Source organism: Dromiciops gliroides, chromosome 3, assembly GCF_019393635.1.
Source record: "Dromiciops gliroides isolate mDroGli1 chromosome 3, mDroGli1.pri, whole genome shotgun sequence".
Classification (NCBI taxonomy): domain Eukaryota; kingdom Metazoa; phylum Chordata; class Mammalia; order Microbiotheria; family Microbiotheriidae; genus Dromiciops; species Dromiciops gliroides.
The window spans coordinates 434,028,298-434,051,736 of NC_057863.1; the positions used below are offsets into that span (position 1 = coordinate 434,028,298).

Sequence of the window (23,439 nt, forward strand, 5' to 3'; positions counted from 1 at the left end):
ATGCCCAGGCCCCCTCCCATCACTGCAATCTCTTTAAAAGGATCCTGGCAAATATACACTTATAATGGGTTTTGAGAGTAGTATGGAAAAGGTGGGAAATCTAGAAATATAATCCTAGGTGCCCCTGTCCATGTAAAGAGATAACACCTAATGTAACTCTCAAACTAATTAATTCAGAAATTAGGTTTTAATCAAAATCCCCAAAGAAGCTCAAATAGAGCAACCAAATTTGATGGCCATGCCAGACATAAAAACATATACATACACATATTATGTATACACATCTATACATACACACACAGATGTATACATATTCATTTTTTCAGTAGTGTCCAACTCTTTGTGACCCCATTTGGGGTTTTCTTGGCAAAGATACTGGAGTGATTTGCCATTTCCTTTTCCTGTTCATTTTACAAATGAGGAAACTGAGGCAATTGAGGTTAAGTGACTTGCCCAGGGTCACATAGCTAGAAAGTGTCTGAGGCCAGATTTCAACTCGGGAAGATGAATCTTCCTGACTCTGAGCTCGGCACGCTATGTTCTGTACCACCTAACTGCCCTAGATGTATGCAATATGTGTGTATATATGAACACACAATGTGTGTATACATATATATAATATGCATATATTATATATTTTTCTTATTTCTTTTAAAGTCTTATGGTTGCTATCATGTTATGTTTCTTACATGTGTGTATATGTATGCACGTCTTACATACATCTGTGTATGTATTTATATACTGTAAAGAATTAATTGTTATTTGAGGTTTTTATGCCTCGGTGAGCACCGGCCTGGGGCTCCGCAAACCGCACAGTGCTCCACCCACTGGTTGTAGCCCTTGCCAGGGCTCTGGCACCTCACGTCATCACTACTCGCTGACGCCTACATGGGCCTGGCAAAATTATAATGATTGGAAGCCTAGTGAGGGCAGTCATGTGACTGTCAGAGCGGCCATCCCATTGGCTGGGACTGTGTGGGGTGTTTTCTAGGTTTGGGGGAAGAGAATTGGGCATTCTAGGTGGAAGCTGGAAAGCCACAGGCGTTCTGCTGCGTATTTTCAGCTGATTCCTGGGCGGTGGTATTTTTCAGGTATTATAATTTCCCTTTCCCCATTTTATTTCCTTTCCCTTGATCCTACTGATCCTGTTTGTGTTGTTGTTTTTTTTTAAGTTCGTTCTTGTTAAAATAAATCTTGTTCTGTTTTGAGGGAGGCTGCCGGTTTCCTTCCTTGCCCCAATATTGTGGCGAGCCGCTTAGCTAGCACTCCCCAATTAAAAGGGAAATTATAATACCTGAAAAATACCACCACCCAGGAATCAGCTGAAAATACGCAGCAGAATGCCTGTGGCTTTCCAGCTTCCACCTAGAATGCCCAATTCTCTTCCCCCAAACCTAGAAAACACCCCACACAGTCCCAGCCAATGGGACGGCCGCTCTGACGGTCACATGACTGCCCTCACTAGGCTTCCAATCATTATAATTTTGCCAGGCCCATGTAGGCATCGGCGAGTGGTGATGACGTGAGGTGCCAGAGCCCTGGCAAGGGCTACAACCAGTGGGTGGAGCACCGTGTGGTTTGCGGAGCCCCAGGCCGGTGCTTGCCAAGGCATAAAAACCTCAAATAACAATTAATTCTTTACAAAAAAAAATTTGTTTTATATAAATATATGTATATACAAAAATAAAATACACACATATATGTATGTTTTTAGGTATATGACCAAAAATGGAGATTGCTGGATCAAAACATATGAGCATTAAGACTCCTTTCACTTAATTCCCAATTGGAAAAGGCAAATTATTTATGATAATTCATCCATTGTAATCAGCTGAAAAATAAATATAATAAAGTACACTTGATGTGAATAGGTATGCAATAGCATAGACTAAGACAAAGAACACTGGATTGGGACTCAGGATACTTGGGTTGAGTCCTAGTACTGCTGCTTTCTAGCAGTGTTACTTTAGCAAAATTATTTCACCTGTCTGAGCCTCAATTTTCCATTTGTAAAATAGGAAGGTTCTGCTGGATTTCTAAATTCTCCTTTTGCTCTTGAACCTATGAGAATTCACTGAGAATTTTCAGGCTACATTAAGAACTTGCACCCCCTAGTGGCCATGTATTTAACTCAACATTTATTCTGCAATGACTACATACAAGTCACTGCTAATATTTATCACTTATATCAAATTCCCAAGACCATAATTTTGATAAATAATATATTGGCTTGTTGTTTTTCCAGTTACCAAAAAGGCTGTGAAGAAAGATGCCAAAAAGGTTGTTCCAAAGCCTAAGGAAGAGGCACCACCACCACCACCTAAAGGTATGATGATAACCCCACATTCAACTTTAAGAACTGTTTTGTCTTGTTCACTCAAAATCTACAATGGGCCATGAGGAGGGGAAAAGGGCACATAAAGTAATTATTGGTTGGGAATTATCATTATTTATATTATGTGAATAATTATTTGCCTCTTTTATTCTGCCTTCTTCCTTTTTCTTCTACCTCCTTTCTTCTTCAAGCTCCCTCCCTTACACCTCCTTTTATTTTCTATATCCCTTCTTTACTCTGATTCTTTTCTTCTAACCTGCCTATAGCCAACAACTGTAAAAGGCATCCAGAGACAATCCAAGCTTGCTTAATTTAGCCTCATTGACCTTGAAGGGAAAAGAAGTGCTAACCAGGTCCTTATTACAAGGATAATGAATTTCATTTGGTGCATATTGAGTTTGACATATCTGTTAGACATCCAGTTGGACATGATAAATAGGCAATTGATTATTTCAGGATTGGAGCTCAGGAAAAAATAGTAAGGTTTAATATAAAAATTTGGGAATAATCTGCAAAGAGATAATATTCGAACCCAGAGGAACTAATGAAATAACCAGTGGGTATAGAGAAAAAAGGAGGGAGATCCCAGATAAGAACATTAAAAAAGAACCATGGTTACAGGCTATGACATGGATGTTGATCCAGTAAAGTGATCTAAGAAGGAACAACAAGATGGCTAGGAAGAAAACAAAGAGGGAGAGAGATCTGTGTCAAATAAGCCCAGAGAGGAGAGAATAGCCAGGAGGAAATGGTCAATAGTTGTAAATGGTACTAAGAAGTCAAGAAGAATAAAAACTGAGAAAAGGCTAAATAATTTGGAAATTTGGGGATCATTTATAAATTTGGAGAGAGCAATTTTGGTTGAGTGAAGAAATAGGAAACGAGATTATAAAGGATTGTGAAATGAATGAGAGGAGGCAAAGTGGAGGCAATGATGCAGACAGGTTTTTTTTTAAGAGTTTAGAAGGAAAAAAAGTGATATAGGACAGTAACTTAAGGGAATAGGGCCAAGCAAAGATTCTTTGAGAATGAGAGATCTAGACCTGCTGAGAGGCAGGAAGGATAAAGCTGTCTAAGCAGGAAGAGATTTAAAGTTACAAAGAGTATTAGGACTATATGCCTGAAGAAGCTAGAGGGATTGGATGTGAAGAAAAGGGCTACCTTGTCTTCAAAGACTGTAGCAAAGTTGAAGATAATAGAGGATGATGTCCAGGGATTTTGAGATATAGAGTGGGGGAAAGGAGAGAATATCCCCTATGGTTGTTTTTTTTCAATGCAGTTTAATGCAGGGCAAGATTATCCACAGAGGTAAAGCGGGAAGAAGGTGGAGTAGATGGTCTGAGAAGAAAATAGAAGGTTTGGAATTGGGAAGAGTTTATAGAGTCTATTAGGAAAGAATAAAAGGATTATCTTGAGGCAAAATGAACAATGAGAGTGTGCTGAAACAACTGGTGGGGACTTATTACTCTAGTGAAACAAGAAGAAAAACAATATGAAGTAATCATAAATTTTTCACATTGAATTCATACCAAATTGGTTTCCAAAGGGAAAGGCAAAATAGAAAGACCAAGCATTATTCACCCAGACTTTTCTCTTGGTGTATTGGTCTTTTATAAAATTCTGTGGAGCTTAGAAGGAAGAAAAGAAGATCAAATAGCTTGAAAAATGCACAAAAAGATTTGAAACTATCCCCAAAGGGCTATAAAAGGGCATAACCTTTGATCCAGCAATACCACTACTAAGTCTATATCCCAAAAAGATCATAAAAAAGGGAAAAGAACCCACATGTACAAACATTTGTGGCAACTCTTTTTGTGGCAGCAAAGAATTGGAAATTGAAATGAGGCCCATCAGTTGGAGAATGGCTGAACAAGTTGTGTTTTATGAATGTAATGGAATACTATTATGCTATAAGAAATGATGAGCAGGGAGATTTCAGAAAAACCTGGAAAGTGAGCAGAACCAGAAGAGTATTGTATATAATAACAGCAACATTATGTGATGATCAACTGTGATACATTTAGCTCTTCTCAGCAATACAATGATCCAAGACAATTCCAAAAGACTCACGATGGAAAATGCTCTCCACATCCTGAAAAAGAACTATAGAGTCTTAATGCAGATCAAAGCACACTCTTCACTTCTGTTGTTGTTGTTGTTGTTTTGTTTCTTCTTTCTTGTGTTTTTTTTTCCTTTTTCTGATTCTTCTTTTACAACGTGACTAATGTGGAAATATGTTTAACATGGCTGTAGAATATAACCTACATCAGATTGCTTACTGTCTTAGGGAGGGGGAAAGAAAGGGAAGGAGGGGGAAGGAGGGAGAAAAATTTGGAACTCAAAAACGTACAAAAATATGTTGAAAACTATCTTTACATGTAATTGGAAAATACAATGAAATACTATTTTAAAAAGAAAATGAACAAATAGAGGCAAATCTCTGAATAATTTTAGACTGATTATACTGCCATTCTTGGAATTTTGATAAACTATTCTTATAACTAATGCTGTTACTTTATTTTTAATTTGAATTATTCATGCTTTTACTAGTGACAAATTTCACTGAATTTTTCTTACTCTTCTTAAATGTGACATAATTCTTCTAATAGCTATAGTATTGTTTTTGGTTATGGCAGGATTCTAACAAAGCCCTAAGTAACAAAAATACATTCCATATATATATGTGTGTATGTATGTATGTGTGTATACATACATATATACATACACACATATATGTATAAATATATACAATAAATATATAATCATATAGAAATTGAATAGAATATGTCTATATATTGAATATTAAATGCATATATAATTAGCGGACATTTTACTTGTATAGTGAAGGAAGCCTATAATACTGAACATATGTATTTTTTTTAAGTTCCAGAGCCAGTTAAGAAACCCTCGCCCCCAACTGTACTAATCCCAGCAGAAGGTAAATAAAAATGTCTATAGCGTTAAACCATACTTTTCTATTAGATTTGTTTGCTTTTTGCATACTGAAAATGTTTTCCTTATCTCCTTTTAAGTCATAAGGTAACTATTATGTTATCAGTTTCTTATTAAATATGTACATAAAAGTATATGAAAAATGAGCATTTGGCAACATTCAACAAGTCATTCACTAGGCTAAGTGTTGGGGACACAAACACAGAGCAGTGACTCACTTGGTTCAAGATCCAAAGGTCGTTACAGAAAGCCAAGTGAAGGAAGATGGTAAGCCTAACAAGTACTAAGCAGTGGGCCCCTTGACAAAATTAATATGTGTTGCTCATTTTATTCTAGAATGTGGCAGAAGTGGTTGAGCATAATAGAAAATGTTTTTGTTCAGTTGTTTTTCAGTTGTGTCCAACTCTCCATGATCCCATTTGGGGTTTTCATGGCAAAGACATTGGAATAGTTTGCCATTTCCTTTTCTAGCTTATTTTACAGATGAAGAAACTGAGGCAAACAGGGTTAAGTGACTTGCTCAGGATCGCACAGTTAGTGTCAGAGGCCTGATTTAAATTTAGAAAGAAGAATCTTCCTGACTCCAGGTCAGGCATTCTATCCACTGAGCCACCAGTCTGCTATTTGCTTGCTACAGTATTTGATAGTTCCACACCAAGGCTATTTCCTTATCAGTAAACGTAAATTATTAGAATAGACTCAAGTTCCTTCCAGTTCTGAATCTTTGCTCATATATAAGGGTATTTTTATAAGGATGACCCATATGAATGTTCTGACTCATGACTATATTCTGGAGGCTTACAGATTTGGGAGAAAATGTTCTAATTTCTTTTGATACATCATTAAGAAATAAGACAATGTTATGGTATAGGGGAGATGGCACTCACTAACTCTGGAGTCAGAGGACATAGGTACAAAACCCTTCTCTGATGCTTACTCCCTGCATGATTCAATTGCCTTAATAAATATTTGACATTTGGTCTAAAACAGGTGATTTCTTCCAAATTTATCATCGATTGTACAAAGTAAAAGTGCTGGTAGTTTGAGTTGAAATAGAAGCCTCAGTTCAGTCAAAAAGAGTAATATAACAATGAAGTTTAATTCTAATCCCCACAATGTCTAATGGACTATGAGCTTGCTGTTATTGGGTGATATTCATCTGTGGATATGTGAGTAATGCCTATACCAACATCAGCAATTTTTTGCTTAAGTTCCAGCGATGATCGATGTCTCCTCAAAGGCTGAGGAAGTGAAAATATCCACCATAACCAGAAAGAAAGAGGTCCATAAAGAAAAAGAGGTTGTGCATGAGAGAAAGCAAGCAATCTACGAGGAAAAGAAAGTTTACATCGAATCTTTCGAAGAACATTTTGATGATTTGGATGTAGAACCTTATGAGGAACCTTCTGGGGGACCTTATGTAGAACTTTATGAAGAGCCAGAAGACTGGTATGAAGAGACCAAGGAAGTTCATAAAGTGAAAAAGGAACATTTTGAAGAATGGGAAGAAGACTTTGAAGAAGAGCAGGAATATTATGAAAGGGAAGAGGGCTATGATGAAGGGGAAGAAGACTGGGAAGAGAGAAAACAAATTTATGAACAAAAAGAAGTTTATGAAGGTAGAGGAGCAATTGTGTTTCTTTCCCCTATTTTCCTCATTTTTGTTTTAGCTCACTATCAGTAAAATAGATGTGACTTGAAGAGATATACATTCAATTAGTTCTTTTGGTGCTTTTTTTAGACAATTTGACATAAAGTGGATTTTTTTAAACTGTCAGAGAGTACTTTTAAAATCAATTAGGCAAATACTTGTGGAGTGCCTACAACTGGCAAAAAAAAATCTTGTTATTATAGGGGATGCCATGGTAAATAAGACAGGGCCCTTGCTCTCAATGTGCTTATAGTAAAGAAGGGAGATAATAAAGACACAAATAAACATAATAGAGTTATGAGTATAATAAAAGGTGCATATAAAGTGCTATGGGGGTTTAAAGGAAGGATAACAAAAACAAAAAAAATATTTATGTAGCTCTTTTAGTACTTTACAAAGTTATTTACAAATATTATTTCATTTTGTCCTCATACCAGTCCTGGGAGATAGGTCTTTGATTATTCCTATTGTACAGTTGAGGAAACTGAGTCACAGAGTGATTTGCCCAGGATCACACAACTAGTAAGTGTCAGAGACAGGATTTGAACTCAAGTCTTTCTTAGTTCAAGGTCAGTACTCTAGCTATCACTTAGCTGCCTAGCAGAGACTACATCCCATCAGAAGAATGAAGAAAGGTTTCATGAAAGTTATAATATTTGGATCATAGAGGATGGGTAAAAATTATAAAGACAATTTAGTGGGAGGTTGGTTATAGGTAGAGCAGATGTTTAACTTTCAAAGGTAAAAGTTCCACAGAACATAATTTTAGTCTCAAAATATTGATTTTCCCTAAAACTTGTATAGGGGCATTAAATTTTTTATCCCTAATGCTGGCTGACATAGATTTCAGTGTCATATATGAAGTCAAATTTCATTTTACACGTCAGTCTGCACATGTGGTTATATCTCACCCCAAAGTAATAAATGACTTATTGAATAGGAGTCACTACTAAGCCCCATGAAAACAGGAATTCCTGTAAATGAACTATAAAATCAATTATAAATCATATAAAATAAAAATAGTTTGTATTGAATGATAATATATATTAAACTTAGTTGTTAGTACAATCTAATTGAAATTATATATCTAAGCATGATCATTCTTCTTGATTCTTATTTTTCAATCAAGAATCACTAGAAAAGAAAATTCCAGCAAAAGTACCAGAAAAGAAAGAAGTGGCACTTCCTAAAGGTATGGAATTTAAATTATGTTTAAAAGAACTCCATCCATCCAATCAGTCTTTATAATAGCTTGTTTGTCTCTTCATGGAAAGGCACATGAACATCATTAGTGTGATCAAATAGACGCAACTTCTTCACTAAGATTTAATATTTGGGCAAATGCATTCTTACTTTGTTCAGTCTTATGCGCTGAAAAACAAGACATTAAAAAATAATCCATTAACATAAATATGGGTATTTAGAATAAAACAAAATCAAACTTCTTTTAAGTACAAAACATTGGCATTTAACTATTGAAGTACCAAATTGTGCAATATGCTTAATATGTGGGTGATATTTTAAGAGAATCTAAAAGTTCTGCAATATGTTTTTTTAAAATTTCAATTTTTTTAAAAATACCTTCAGTTGTTAAGAAGCCCGTAGTTGAAAAAATTGAAAAGACTTCTCGGAGAGTGGAAGAGGAGAAAGTCAAAGTTACCAAAGGTATCGCCACTTTACAAATATTTTTATTATCACAAGTACACACAACCTACTTTTCTTCTATTGATATGTAGATATTCTTTAGATATGGATCAAAGTTAAGATGTTTTTAAATGTAAAAAACACATTCATCTTCATGCAATTGTAACCATACATATTTTTAAAGTACCAGAAGTTTCAAAGAAGATTGTTCCACAAAAACCTTCTCGGGTCCCAGTACAAGAAGAAGTTATTGAAGTGAAAGGTATAAGTCTTTTTCTTTCCAGCTGCAAGCTTCAAACACTATGCATCTAATGCTATATAAAAATAATAGAATTGGGTCTCTATCGTCTATAGAAATGTACATATGTTTTTATATATGTGCATTTTAAAATGCATGTACCCATAATTTAAGTAATGGCAACATTTTCCATTTTATTTAGTCTTCTAACTTTAATATGTAACATTGCAAGGGAAATAATTTTTTCCTATTATCCTGGTTGATTGACATAAAGATAACTTAATCAAATTGGAATAGCCTCATATTTTGTGTGAAGAAGTTGTGTCTATATGGTCCCCATCTAATTAACATTGGCTGAAAAGTGCATGGTCATTCATTTGACTGTTTAAACTTTTTAATTGTCTGTACCCCATAGCTCAAAAAGATCATTTGAATGTTTGTCCATATTATCATGTGGTGATATGTCCATATTGTTTCTTTAGGATATAAAAACTAACTCATTTAATCCTGTGTTAAAATACTTAGAACTAATTAATGTCCAGTCTATATGTTTGGTATGATGTCATATCATGGACAAAATCATTCTGATGTGATGTGTACTTTCTTTAAAGTACCAGCAGTGCACACAAAGAAGGTTATTTCAGAAGAAAAGATGTTCTTTGCTTCTCATACAGAGGAAGAGGTTTCAGTTACAGGTATAAGTCACATTTGAAATTTGAGATAAAAAAGAAAACTATCTAGATGGTCTTCTCTTTTCTTCTTAACATGTACTCTATGAATTCATTTGTATACATTTTATGTGCATTTCTGTCCTGTTTTCATCTCAAATTTGTCTTTGTTTGACCTATTTCAATATACTTTAAAATTTCAATCATGATATCCAAAAGATGTTTCAGAATTAAAATTTATATCTTTTTAAAGTCCCTGAGGTACACAAGAAAACTGTCATAGAAGAGAAAGTTCATGTTGCTGTTTCGAAAAAAGCTGAGCCCCCACCTAAAGGTATCATTGATTTGATGCAAGATTCATCTTTCTAAAATGACTGACCATATTCATTTTATGGTTATTTACTGAGTACCCACTTTGGGTAAAAATAAATGTTGCTAAGGGCTAGGAGGGAAAAAGAAATAAAAGACATAGTTCTTGTCTTGAATACTTTTCAATCTGGTCCAGTATTACTAAAATACAAATGTTTTAAATTATCTTAAATAGTTTAATCATTGACTCTAAAGAATAAAAGCTATAAAAATAAAATTACTAAAAATTCTCTTTCAAGTGACTGAGGTTTACAAGAAACCTCCTCCTGAGGAAGAGGTTCTGGTACCCGTTCCCAGGGAAGTGGAAGCTCCTCCAGTTAAAGGTGAATCCCAGTAATCAGACGTTTGAGCAATAATTCTTCTGTAGACATTCCTTGTAGACATACATACTTCCCATTGACCTTAGCTAGTCATAAAAATTGAGTATCTAGCATCTTTTTTAATCAATTTACCAAAAGTTCAGCAATATGCATTAAATTCATTAATTCCCTTGATTGCCTTACTGTCTATGGACAATTCTCTCAAATTATGCTATCTCTTTAAAAGTACCCGAGGCACGTAAGAAACCTGTCCCAGAAGAAAAAGTGCCAGTTCCTGTTCCTAAAAAAGTGGAGCCCCCACCAGCCAAAGGTAGCCTTCTAGTTATGGAGAAAGACAAAACGAGATAATTGTTTTGTCTTTTATCTCCATTTGTCTTTGTCTGAGTGTGATAGTCAGATCAATTTCTGCCATCCATCTGTGATTTGTGTAACACTATAAGTCCTGATTTAAGGACACCCGATATTAGTATGAAAACTTCTTCATGTACAACTGTAATGTATGACACAAGTATCAGTAATACTTTAAATGTCTCTATCTATCCTGGCTACATTTTTGTCCGTTTAATGTAATTAACACAATACCTGCGTAGAATAATCCATGTGCATTGTTATGGAAATCCATAGTTGTTTATCATGAGTGGAGTATATTAACTAACCAAATGTCTGTTCCCCCATATCTTAAAAACTTATTTAAAAGCTTATGCTTTAAAGTACTCTTAGACTACCCAAAGTAAGGATTCTCATCATCATTTTCACAATGGTATCTTTAAAGTGCCTGAGGTTCCCAAGAAACCTGTTCCAGAAGAGAAAAAGCCCACTCCTGTACCCAAGAAAGAAGTGACCCTTCCACCGAAAGGTATAGGGGAGCTTAAGTTAGAGTAACTAAAACATACTCTCTTCATTCTGGTCTTCAGCGCTGTGTGGTGTCTCTATTTTTTTCTTCTTCATTTCATACCTCTTATGTTCAGTTTACCATTAGCTTTTTTGCCTGTTGTTCCATACATCATCCTGGGGAAAAAAAACTTACATATTATTGACATATATTGTTTATCATCCTTAAAATTCCTGAAGGATGTCTCAAATTTCTTGTTTAAAAGGGAAAACACAAAACAGTTTCTCTTGTGTTTAATATAGTCTCTTACTCAGAGAAGAAATATTTTGAGAAAGATTATCATGATTAGAAATGCTGACTACCGCACAGAACATATTTTTGGGAAAATGTCTCCTAAAGTCTATATATACTGACAACCAAAGTTTTTTATGTATTCAAACTTCATTAACAGTTATTCTGAGAAGGATTCACAATGATATATTTGTCCTCTAACAATTAAAATTTAGCAAATTTTTAATTTAGCTGAATGATGGACTAGTTTCATCTAGCAACCATTAGTAATATTGCTAAATATCACTTCATAAAGACAGTGCTGCTGATGTTTACTCATTTAAATATAAGGAATATTTCAGAAGTAAAAAAAGATAGAATTTGGCACATGACTTGATGTTAGAGGTTTGCAATGAGAGCCAGGAAGCAGACAAGAAATGACAAATTTGAGTGACTGGGAGGATAGTAATGCATCTGTAGACAGGGGGAAATTATTAGTATAGGCAGATTTGGGAGAAAAACTTATGAGTTCTCTTTTTTTTGAACATGTTGAATTTAAGATGTCAGGCAGTGGTAGGGAATAGAGCACATGGGAGAGGTTGGAATTGAAGAGATGAATTGGGGGGGGGGGTCATCCAGATGGAGGTAAAAATTTGTCTCATGATAGTGGATAAGATTATCAAAGGAGAAGCATGAAAGAAGGTAGTGCTAGAGTCACAGGGGAAAAGATGAATTCATGAAGGAACCCAAGAAAGGGTATTGAGAGAGGTTAAGAGAGGTAGAAGAACCAGAACAGCTGGGTTTCCATGAAAACCAAGGGAGAGGAGAGAAACAATAAAGAGGGAACCATCTTTGTTAAGTGATAGAGAAAGGTAAGGGAGAATGAGAACAAAGATATGGCAGTTAAGTAACCTTAATGAGAGCAATTTCCGTAGAGCATTTGGGGAAGTAAATCTTCAGGGAGCTAAAGAAAACGTTAAGTGGTAAGGCTAGAACCAGTGAATATAGTTAACTCTTTCTAGAATGTTAGCAGGAAGGGGGAATTAATAAATAGGATGATAGCCAAGGGAAGGTTCTTTTAGGGTAGGGAAAACCTGAGGATCTTTGTAGTTACAGAAGTGTAAGGCATTTAGGAGGGGGAATTTAAGGAGCTGTGAGGAAAAAAGGACCATGAAGATCAACGGAGGAATAAAGTCCTGAAGGAGACAAGAAGATAAAAAAGCACACACAAGTGGAGAGTTAGCCTTGAAAAGGAGGAAGACCACTTCTTAGCCAGAAAGCAAGGAAAAAAAGAGGCAGAAGGCATAGAAAGATGTTAGGATGTGGAGGAAAAGAGATGAGAAAACTCAGGTTGATGGCTTTCATTTCTCTAAATAGTCTACACCTAGGAGGCAGCTAGGTGACACAGTGGATAAAGCATCAGCCCTGCATTCAGGAGGACTTGAGTTCAAATCTGACCTTAGACACTTGACACTTACTAGCTGTGTGACCCTGGACAAGTCACTTAACCCTCATTGCCCAGCAAAAAATAAACAAATAAATAAATGAACAAATAAATCAACATATGATAAATAAATAAATGATATATTTAAATAGATGAATATATACATAAATGAATGAATAAATGATATATAAATGATATAAATGAAATGATAAATAAATGAATAAATACATAAATGAATGAATGAATATATAAATAACTAAATGAGTGAATAAATGAATGAATGAATGGTTTACATCTATAATTGTTCTTGTCATCAGAGGTCATTCCTTTATGTCTGAAAATTTTTTTAAAAACCTTCAGAAAATCTTATTTATGATAACCATGAAACAGATTGACTACTGATTATAACACATATGTGTATGTATGTGTATGTATCTATGTGTATTATATATCCATATATAATAGAATAGAATAGAAATATAGGTTTAGAACTGAAGGGGGCCTTAGAGGTCACTGAGTTCAACTGTATCATTTTATAGATAGAGAAACCAAGGCATAGAGAAATTCAATAACTTGCCCAGGGTCACACAGCTATCAAATGTCTCACACAAAATGCAAACTCAGGTCTTCTTGACTCCAAGTTCATCACTCTATCCATTATACCACACTTCCACTCATCGATTTCTAACTTCTGATTACTTCCATTTTGCATTTCCTGAGAATCTTTAAAATTCTATATATGGACCAGTTATTCATTTGCCTTTCCTCATTGTTTTTCTCAGAGCATGGAAAATAAAATCTGACATTAATGAACTCCATTAAGACTGTTTGTTCCTATGTCAGTCAATCAATCAACAATCACTTATTAAATTCCTACTGTGTTCCATGCAGTAGGGATACAAATGCAAAATTGAGACAGTTCCTTCCCTTAAGGAGCCTATATCATATTGGTTATTTGTGAAGACTGGATCTTGGTTTAACTAAGTACTATTTTTTGTCAAATCCTTTTGCAGTTCCAGAACCACCTAAAAGACACATCACTGAAGAAGAAATTCCTGCTCCCGTTGTTAAAAGAGAAGAAGCCCCTCCAGCTAAAGGTAAATTGACCCATTTAGTGGAGTCTTTTGCATTTCTTTTACATTTCTTATGGGTTTTTTTTCCTGTCACAAAAGAGTTATACTCCTGTATTTCTTCCTACTTTTGTTACAAAATGAATACATATCTGATATGTTGCAAAATGCCACATATGTAAAAATTCTGAAAAACCATTATCTTCTTAAGTTCCTGAAGTGCAGAAGAGAGTGGTCACAGAGGAAAAAAATAACCATCATTACTCAAAGAGAAGAGTCTCCACCTGCACCAGGTACTCTTTTTTTTTTCCAAGTTTCCTTTTTTATAATCACCTACAAATCTTCATCACTGTCAATGAATTCAATTTGTGTCATCCTTTGTCATTCTGAGAATTTTACATTAAATACTATCTTTTAAGAACCTGAAATCCCAAGGAAAAAGAAGGTTCCTGAAGAAAGGAAAGTCGTTCCTCCAAAAAGGGAGGAAGCACCACCAGCCAAAGGTACATGATCTTTTTCTTCAACTTTTCATAAAACCTGCTGTGTTACTATCTTTGGGGTTGTTTGCTGGTGTTGTAGCATAAATACATATCAGGAGCTGGTTCTGTCATGTATCGATCTGTGTTTTTGTTGTCCATTGTTGATAGGAGCTTTAAATCCTAAAACTTGTGTAATGTCTTTAAAGTACCCATAGTCCTTAAGAAGGCTGTAAAAGAAGAGAAGGTTCAAGTGATTGTCCCTGTTCCTAAGAAAGAAAAGGCAGTTCCCCCACCTAAAGGTATGATTGATACTTGGGATTTGGACAAACCGTTATAGAGTTTAAGTCCTCAAACTTTTTCTTTTTTGATGCTATTATTTTTACTGTTGATATTCGCATCTCTTATGAGTGTGGAACATCTGGATGTGTGTATATTTATCTGTGTGGTGTACTATGTTCTCACATTTTGTGGAATTATTGTCCCTGAGCATATCTTACAGAAATATTAGAAAAGCTTCGAATTATACAGTTCTATGTTCTTAAACTTCAAGTTTAATGGTCATGTGTGTGTGTTTTTAAGTGGCTGAGGTCTCTAAGAAAACTGTTACAGAAGAGAAAAGATTTTTTGCAGAAGAAAAAGTATCAGTGGCAGTTCCCCACAGAGTGGAAGTCACCCACCATGAAGGTATATAGATAGCAATGTTAATGGGTTGTGGGGAATGGAGGAGGGAAAATGGTTTTGTGTTTGTGTTGTCCAAAATAGTTTCTTTTCTTCTCTCATGAATGGATTTTTTTTTACATTTGATGTATATAGTCTGATCTTTATTGATGTCTTATGGCTTTTACACCAAAATGATTTCCTAATAAAGGCATCCCCACAACAACACCTACTCTGTAACAAAGAAAAAAATCAGCAAAACCATTGGTGTGTTTGTCAACGTTTAACTGGCCCTCTGAAAGAAAAAAAATAGTATCCCCAACATGTTCTTTGGTTTAATCTGCCTCGGTAACATTTTCTTCACCCTTTCTTAATTCTAGACAATCAACAAAACAATAAGTCAAGCCCTGATTTATATTGTTTGCCAATTCTGAGATGTAAATAGTCACATTGAAAATTTAACAATCAACTCCATGGGTTTGTAAGAGCTGACTCCTCCAGCACATCTCTACAAAATCTAATTGACAAAAATGTCATATCTGACTACATATGAAACATTCCACACCTTTAAGTCCCCACCTCTTTTCTAAGAGGAGGGAAGTGTGTCTTTTCTCTGAGACAATAATGGTCATTTCAATTCATGTTAATGCTGTTTCTGTTTATGTCATTATAATTGTATACATTCTATTTGTCCTACTTCATTCATCTTGCATCACTTCATACAAGTCTTTCTATGTTTTGTGAATTTTTTATATTCACCATTTCCTATGGCACAATTATTATTCATTTATATCCCTGTACCACTATTTATTCATCCTTTTCTCAGTTGATGACCCTCTACTTAGTCGCCATTTTTCTACAACAAAGAGTACTCCTATGAATATTTTATTATCTACAAGACCTTTTCCATCATTGATCTCCATGGGGTATCTTCATGTTATTATACCATGGGGCATAATCAGAAATGAGATTACTTTATCAAAGGGTTTAAAAAGTTTAATGATTTTTCTCACATAATTCCAAATTGTTTTCCAGAATGGTTTAAATAATTGATAACTCTTCCAATTGTCTGTGTATTCGTCTTCTAACAGCACCCTGCAACATTACTCATTTTCATCTCTTATCATATTTTGCAATTTGATGTATGTAATGTGAAATCTAATTGTTTTGTGTTTCATTATTTATGATTTAGAGAATTCTTTCACATGGCTGTTGACAACTTGCCATTTTTCTTTTTGTTTGCTCATTTCCTTTGACCATTTAAATATTGGGGAATGGCTCCTTAAAAATCTTGTATGTCAGACTTTGACTGGAGATATTTATTTCCCCATTCTATAGTCTCTCTTCTTATTCTAGTTGCATAGATTTCCTTCTTGCAAAAACTTTTTATTTGTATGAAATGGGCATATTTCATAAGATCTTTCATGTGATCTTTGTGTTGAAATGTATCTTTATGTTATAGAGCTTTTGCAATAAGTCCTATCTGTCTTCATTAATCTTCCATCATTCCAAGAACAAAATATGGGCAGAGCTCCAAGTAGACATGGGAAATATTTTGTCCAGTGACCACTAAGGACACATTTTATACTCTCAACTCATTTTTCTACCCTACTAGGGCATCATCTTAAGCCATTGCCTTCTACATATAATTTGCAGCAGGTAAATAGGTATCAGCTTCAAAGATAGGCACCTTGCCCCCATCTCAAATTAGCTGCACCTATGTATAGCAGGACACACAAGCTTTAGTATACATTACTACTTGTCTGTGGCAAACATACATTTGATGCAGATATACATGTGTTTGCCACAACAGAAGTACCTAAACAGATGAATCTTCTGGATAAAAAGCTATCCCAAAGTAATGATTTGGGCAGCAATTTTTTTCTCTCTCTCTTTTAAAAATTAGCACTCTGAACAGGAATTTAATTCTTTCTGAAAGTAAATGAATTTCCAATTTTCTGGGTTAAATAAAAATATTTATTTAAATAACGCAAAAATATTTTCACAAAAGCCATGCATTAGTTCTAAATATGTTAATTTCTACAAAGTATTTAATATCTTTGCTGCGGATTTCTCTATCCATCTATTCTATAGAAAAGACTTAGAAGAAAGGAGCATTACTCTAAAGTGATGCTAGATCCTAATTCACAGGACAGTTCTTTTAAAATGATGAACTTTAGGGGGCAGATAGGTGGCACAGTGGATAAAGCACCGGCTCTGGATTCAGGAGGACCTCAGTTCAAATGCTGTCTCAGACACTTGACACTTACTAGCTGTGTGACCTTAACCCTCATTGCCCCGCCCCCCACCAAAGATTAACTTTAGGATTTATAACCCAAGAATTAAACACCAAAGAAGGTTCCTTGATTTCTCTGCTAAGAATTTAGCAGACATCAGGCATGGTTCTATAGTAAATACATTCATACAGATAACATTAATATCATTGGAGAAAGTTACATTACAATTTAATCTTGTCTTTAAAGTATCCGGAGAAGAAGAATGGGGTTATGAAGAAGAAGAAGAAACAGTGTCTGTTTCTGTGTATAGAGAAGAGGAAAGAGAGGAGGAGGAGGAAGAACAAGTGGAGGTTACAACATATGAAGGTATGATTGCTACTTCCAAGACTAAAGGGCATCTGGACTCTTTTTAAAAACAACAACTGGATATCAGATTTTTAAAAAACAACCTTCAATCAACATGTAGTTTGTTGACACCATTTGTGTGTAGTAGATGTCTTTTTCAAACTAAATTAACATGATTTTTATATGTCAAATTTCATGTCATGTGTTGTGTAAAGACCTAGCATGATATGCTTGCTTCATTTTCACTCTTTTACTAACGTTTTGTGAAATAAAATGGCAGTGATGATTATTTATGGAAGACTAAGGAGTATACATACGATGCTCTTGCAGTATGGGAAACAACAAAGAAGATACTAACCACATCTTCCAGCATGATCAAATTTACACTGTCTTTTTTCTTGCAAGAAATAAATCTCTTTTTTTGACTTTCAGGACAGGTCAAAATGCTCTGATAGTTAATTCCTAAAACTTGAGCAACCTCAGCTGTCTGAGCAAAGCATTCATGGTTACCTACAAATGCTAAAGCAATAGATCATATAATCTTAATCTCACTTACAGGATCAAGGCCAGAATTTTTAATAACTATGAAGCAGTTAGATTATTTAATTTAAAAAATATTTTGGAGGAAAAATTGATATCCAATGAATGGTCAGGTTTTCACTTATTCAAATCTCCTTAAATCAATTCAGTTGTATCTAAACAAGTCAATAAGAATTTTGTAATTTTTAAGGGAAAAAAACCTTATAGTGTTGTGTTTGTAATGCCTGTTATTTTATTCAGTTATTTCCAGTGCTTAAATGCAGTATGCTAATTGATATCATGTCCACCAAAAAGATTTTCCAGGAAAAAAAGATCCCAATTAAATTCTGTTTGGGAAGAAACAGTAGGTTGATTGGATAATAAAATAACTTAATAATACAACTGTCTCCCTTGTGTAAAGATGAGAAGACTATAGTGCCTTTGTGTTAAAATGCCCTTGAGCCCATCCATTGCGTTTGTATATGTGTGATTTTTTTTTTTACACAAAGGTAGCATTCCTTACATTTTCTACTAACAAGAAATGGTTCCTCCTAAGGAGTTTCTGCCCCTACCCTGGTTGTATAATACTAACACATATATACTGGTGAGAGTAACCCTTAGGTAACTCTCTAGAGTAAACTCACCAGCTGTTTTGATTTCTATGAAGGAATGTTTTCTTTGATGTTGATAACAATCAATACTTAATTAGAGAGAGCATAGAAAAGGGACATCAAGGGCCCTCTTTCCCTTAAGGATAGAAGGATTAATAATTGTCCTAAATGCAAAATGTAAAAATAATAGCCATAGTTCCATAAGAAAATATTTATGAAGTGCTTTACAAACCTTAAAGTGGTATATAAATGCTAGCTATTTTTTTCATGACACAATATTTTTAGGAAACCCAAAAGGACATTATTGTGTAGCTAAAGCTTTTCACTTCCACTAATATAAAGAAGAAGAGAGGGCTTTTAATTTGTTCCCAGTGCAAAGGGCAAAAACTTTTAGAAAATGAGCGTTAATATTTTGAGATTAGCTTTTGGCATTCACTTTGCAAACAGAATCAGAATTTCTGCTTTCCATCATATCTGTCCTTACAGAACAAAGAAATCCATTACTTGCTCCCAAGGATCATGGACCAGACCTTTAATATATAAGGCAGTCTGGTATGATAAATAAAAGGAGCCCTGGACTTTGAATGAAAAAGTCTATATTTTTAAGCCCTGTATAACAGACAGTGTGCAAATCACTTAACCATCACTTAATTTTAACCTTCCTTACTTAAGGAAAATAGTTCCCTTACTTGTGAAATGCCATGTCTTACAGGGCAGCTGGGTGGAAAGCTCTTTGTTAGTCATAGATTCAGGAGTGCTGGGAGTGTTAAATGTGATAGATCATGGAGATAAGGAATATTACAAACTCGAATGGCTATTATTATCATAAGACTACAGTCACCAGATTTCCAGTCTGGTAATGACTTCATCAAAACAAGTGGCATGCTGGTGAATGTTTAATAACTGGTTGTCTGGAAAAATATTAATATGTGTTCATATGTCTATATATGTTTATGTGTGCATATGCATATATATGTATGTGTCCCAAACACTTTTAAGTTTAATCTGAATTATTAACATTTTCTCCATCATTTTCTTAAGCTTAGACAATAAAAAAAAACAAATCAGGCCCTGATCTGTAGCAGTTGCCAATTATTGAGGTGTAAATGCTCACATTGAAAATTTAACACTCATGTAAGCCAATGAAGCTATTTCTAGCACATCCCTGCTACAGCATTTGTAAATGGAAAGCTATGATGTTGGACTTAATCTTTCCTATAAACATACTTAGGACTTTTAAGTTACCTTGAAGTTTTTTTTCCTTATCTGACAGTAAATATATTCTTTTTTAAAACTCCTTTTCAAGCATCCGAGATTCATATTTTGCCACTACAATATTATTCTTCACCCTTCCCTACTTTTTTGTTTGTTTGCTTGTCCTGTTCACCTTCTCGTTCATTATAAATGTTCTTATCTCTGTGGTTTATGTCTAAATTAAGTTTATCAGAAAGACTTTGCTTTTAAGTTTATGTGTGAATTAATTTTAGGAAAAAGACCTTACTACCTTATCAAACTACATTCCCCCATTAAATCATTTTTTTCTTTAAACACATTTTGGCATAAGCAATCAGGGACTTGGCTTGTGTTAATAGGCTCCAATACCAGTCCTCTGATCTTTTGCTATTTCTGTTATATGATGAAAGTAATACATGTTAACAACTAAGATTAAACATATGGAGTGCTATAATTTATCCTTCTTCAAATCCCTCTTTAAAGTGATTGAAGAGCCAGAAGAATATGTCGTGGAAGAAAAACTACACATTATTTCTAAAAGGGTGGAAATGGAACCTGCTGAAGGTACATCCCCTCTTAAGTTAATTCTCCCGTTCGATGTATTACCTGTCTTTGATCTCAATGGTGCCAATGTTTTCTGTATTGTATATGTGTATGTATATGTATATATTTTAACTCTAAATTTAAATCAAAGATAGCTAGGTTTCATTTTGGGGAGGGGTGTAAAAAAAAAAACATGGAAATTTTCACAAGTACATATTATAATGTTTTTAAGTGCCTGAGATGCCTCGGAGAGTTGTCCAGAAACAAAAAGTACCTGCTGCTGTTCCTCCAAGAGAGGAGGCTCCTCCTCCTCCGGCAAAAGGTATCATCTCCTATGAAAGATGCAGAAGCATCCTTGTCTTAGTATAGATGTTATTTAACTAAATTTAACATAAATATACAAAGATGTCTGTTTGTTCCCTTAAGTGTCGTATGTTTATCTGTGTAATATTTGTAGTGAGTTGGTCCTGTTTTTTAAAATGAAAGCCCCTTGTTTTGATTTTATGTAAATCTGTGTTCTTAAAACTAATCTTTCCAAAGTTCCTGAAGCACCAAAGAAACCTGTCCCTGAGAAGAAAGTTCCTGTACCTGTTCCTAAAAAGGAAAAACCCCCACCTGCTAAAGGTATTGTGGTATAATCTTGAAAAATACCTGTCACTTTGGGTCTATGATAAAATGTGCCTTTCTAATTCCCTTGAAATTAAGAAGAAAAATTATGCCTGCTTAAAGTGCTTTCAATTTGACCCAATTACCTAATATCTTTAAAGTACCTGAAGTGCCAAAGAAACCAGTACCTGAAAAACGTGCCCCTCCAGCTCCTAAGATAGAAGAGCCTCCTCCCACTAAAGGTAAATGAAATCAGATTGGCCTCCTGAATCTGCACACTGGGTCTTGTCCTTTGTTTCTCATATTTTTGTCATTTGGGTCAAGTCTCTAAAGTATGTGCATATGTGTGTTTGTGTATCGATATGTGTGTTAATGGCAGTGTGTATACTTGTCTATTCGTAATTTGTTGCATCATTATGGTGTATGTATTACAAATCAGCATAATTTCTGGCTAATTGATATAAAATTCCACTCCAACTTATCTATCTCCCTAATCTTACAAATTATCTTTTAAGTGACTGAGACGCGTATGCAAATTACCCAAGAAGAAAAAATTCAAGTTGCTGTAACTAAAAAAGAGGAGCCTCCAAGAGCCAGAGGTACATCATCTGTCTCTAAAATCCATACCAAAAAAAAGAAAATTCTTTCATTATTCTCTTACCAAATACCACTAATGGCCCATAAAATGCTAGTACTTACTCATTTCCCTGCTGAAGCAATGAAAATACCAAGTCTTTCATACTTCTGTATTTTATTGGATGGATGCTATTTTTTGTTGTGGGTTGAGTGAAAAGCAATTCTTAAAAAGTGACTATTGTCTTTAAAGTTCCTAAAGAGCCACAGAGAGCTGAGCCTGAAGAAAAGGTACCCAAACTCAAACCTAAAAAAGTGGAGGCCCCGCCAGTCAAAGGTACATTTGCTGCCTTAGAAATCAAAAGAAACTTATATATATTGAAAATCAAGCAAATTCACATGATTTGAGCTCATTCAAGGAAAGATTATGCAACCTTTCCTGCACATATGTGAATTTATGGCTACATATGTTACATAAGAAGCATGTGTTGTTAGTACATCTGCATAAATTGCATGTATTTTTTCAGAAGCACATAGCACCTTGTATTATATGTTAGTAACTTTCGAATTGAGACAATCTTTTGGAAAAATAAAGACATGCAAATCTAGACACAAATTCATAATTATGAGTTCCCAAAGATTTCTGTTATGTATGTATGTGAGTATTTTCTTTAAAATGCAAACCCCCTAAAATAGATGAAAACTTTTTTTTGTTGCCTTGAAATTGTCTGAAGTGTTTTATGTCACAAGTCTGTGTAATTTACTTATTGGTCTAAATGCTTGTTTTACATGGTGTGTTTTTATGTGACATTTAATTCCTAAAATATTTTAATAACTCAGATTTTAATACAAAATGGTAGTTCAGCAAAAGGAATTTTTTCATGTTTGATGGAGAACAAATCTTTCATATGAGTTAGACAAATGTATTTCTAATGCTTTACTTCAGTTTTTCTGTGCTATTTAGATTTTTCTTAACACCTTTTTATAAATGCTACTATTACACACAAAATTATGTCTCTTGTCCTTAAAGTATCTGACGAAGATAGGAAATTAACTCATTTACAGTTGTAAAGATTCTATCCATTGTAAGTCTCTCAATTTACTAACTTACTTCCTCTCTGTTAATGTGAATGTTTGTCTTGTGTGTGAGGCATGAAATCAGTACATGCCTACTTGTCATTCTTGATTTTTCTTGCCACTTAAATCAAAATTTTAAATGAGGGCCATTCTGTGATTCTTCACCCTTAACTTTTGCATACAACATGCCTCCATATATACTTGCTTTGAATCCTACAATTGAATGCTCATTATTATTCTTTTTAAAGTGACAGAAGCCCAAAAGAAGGTCATCCATGAGGAAAAAGTCACTGTTGCTGTTCCAAAACGAGTAGTACCTCCTCCCACTAAAGGTATATTTGCCCCTAGATTAAATATTGAAATGAAGCATGAAACCAAATTTCTCTGGACTGCTAGCTGCCCACTTTAATTGTTCTACTGCATCAGCTGCTCATTGACTTAATGTGGGTGGGTACTAGGAAGGGTTGTTCATGTCTTGAATTCCATCATAATCACAGTTGGAAGGAAGGAGCTAATTTATCAAACATTAAAGAACAATTGAGGTCTGAGATACCAAAATCATGAGATAATGAATGGTAGTAAAAACTTTGAGTGTGACTTTGGTATTTTAAAATCCAGTGTATGTACATATGTATCAATCTAATTATACAGTTGAGAGGCATCATGGTATAGGCAGTGGTGTCAAACTCAAATGATTGCATACTGACTTAAAAACCACAAATTAACATGATGTTTCATTATATTTTTATTTATTTTGCTAAACCTT

General features: G+C 34.5%; 1 protein-coding gene across 1 annotated transcript in view; it reads left to right on the top strand.

The window, feature by feature from the left end:
- TTN (titin) overlaps positions 1–23,439 on the top strand; it is a 336,226-nt gene that overhangs the window by 139,295 nt on the left and 173,492 nt on the right. Inside the window, 25 exon segments of the mRNA XM_043993320.1 lie at positions 2,246–2,326; positions 5,220–5,273; positions 6,499–6,906; positions 8,068–8,130; positions 8,526–8,603; positions 8,767–8,844; positions 9,432–9,515; positions 9,742–9,822; positions 10,097–10,180; positions 10,404–10,487; positions 10,950–11,033; positions 13,737–13,820; positions 14,005–14,039; positions 14,041–14,086; positions 14,213–14,296; positions 14,479–14,571; positions 14,852–14,956; positions 17,413–17,532; positions 20,358–20,438; positions 20,650–20,739; positions 20,958–21,041; positions 21,185–21,265; positions 21,539–21,622; positions 21,850–21,933; positions 22,922–23,005. Coding sequence (XP_043849255.1) covers positions 2,246–2,326; positions 5,220–5,273; positions 6,499–6,906; positions 8,068–8,130; positions 8,526–8,603; positions 8,767–8,844; positions 9,432–9,515; positions 9,742–9,822; positions 10,097–10,180; positions 10,404–10,487; positions 10,950–11,033; positions 13,737–13,820; positions 14,005–14,039; positions 14,041–14,086; positions 14,213–14,296; positions 14,479–14,571; positions 14,852–14,956; positions 17,413–17,532; positions 20,358–20,438; positions 20,650–20,739; positions 20,958–21,041; positions 21,185–21,265; positions 21,539–21,622; positions 21,850–21,933; positions 22,922–23,005 — 2,334 coding nt within the window.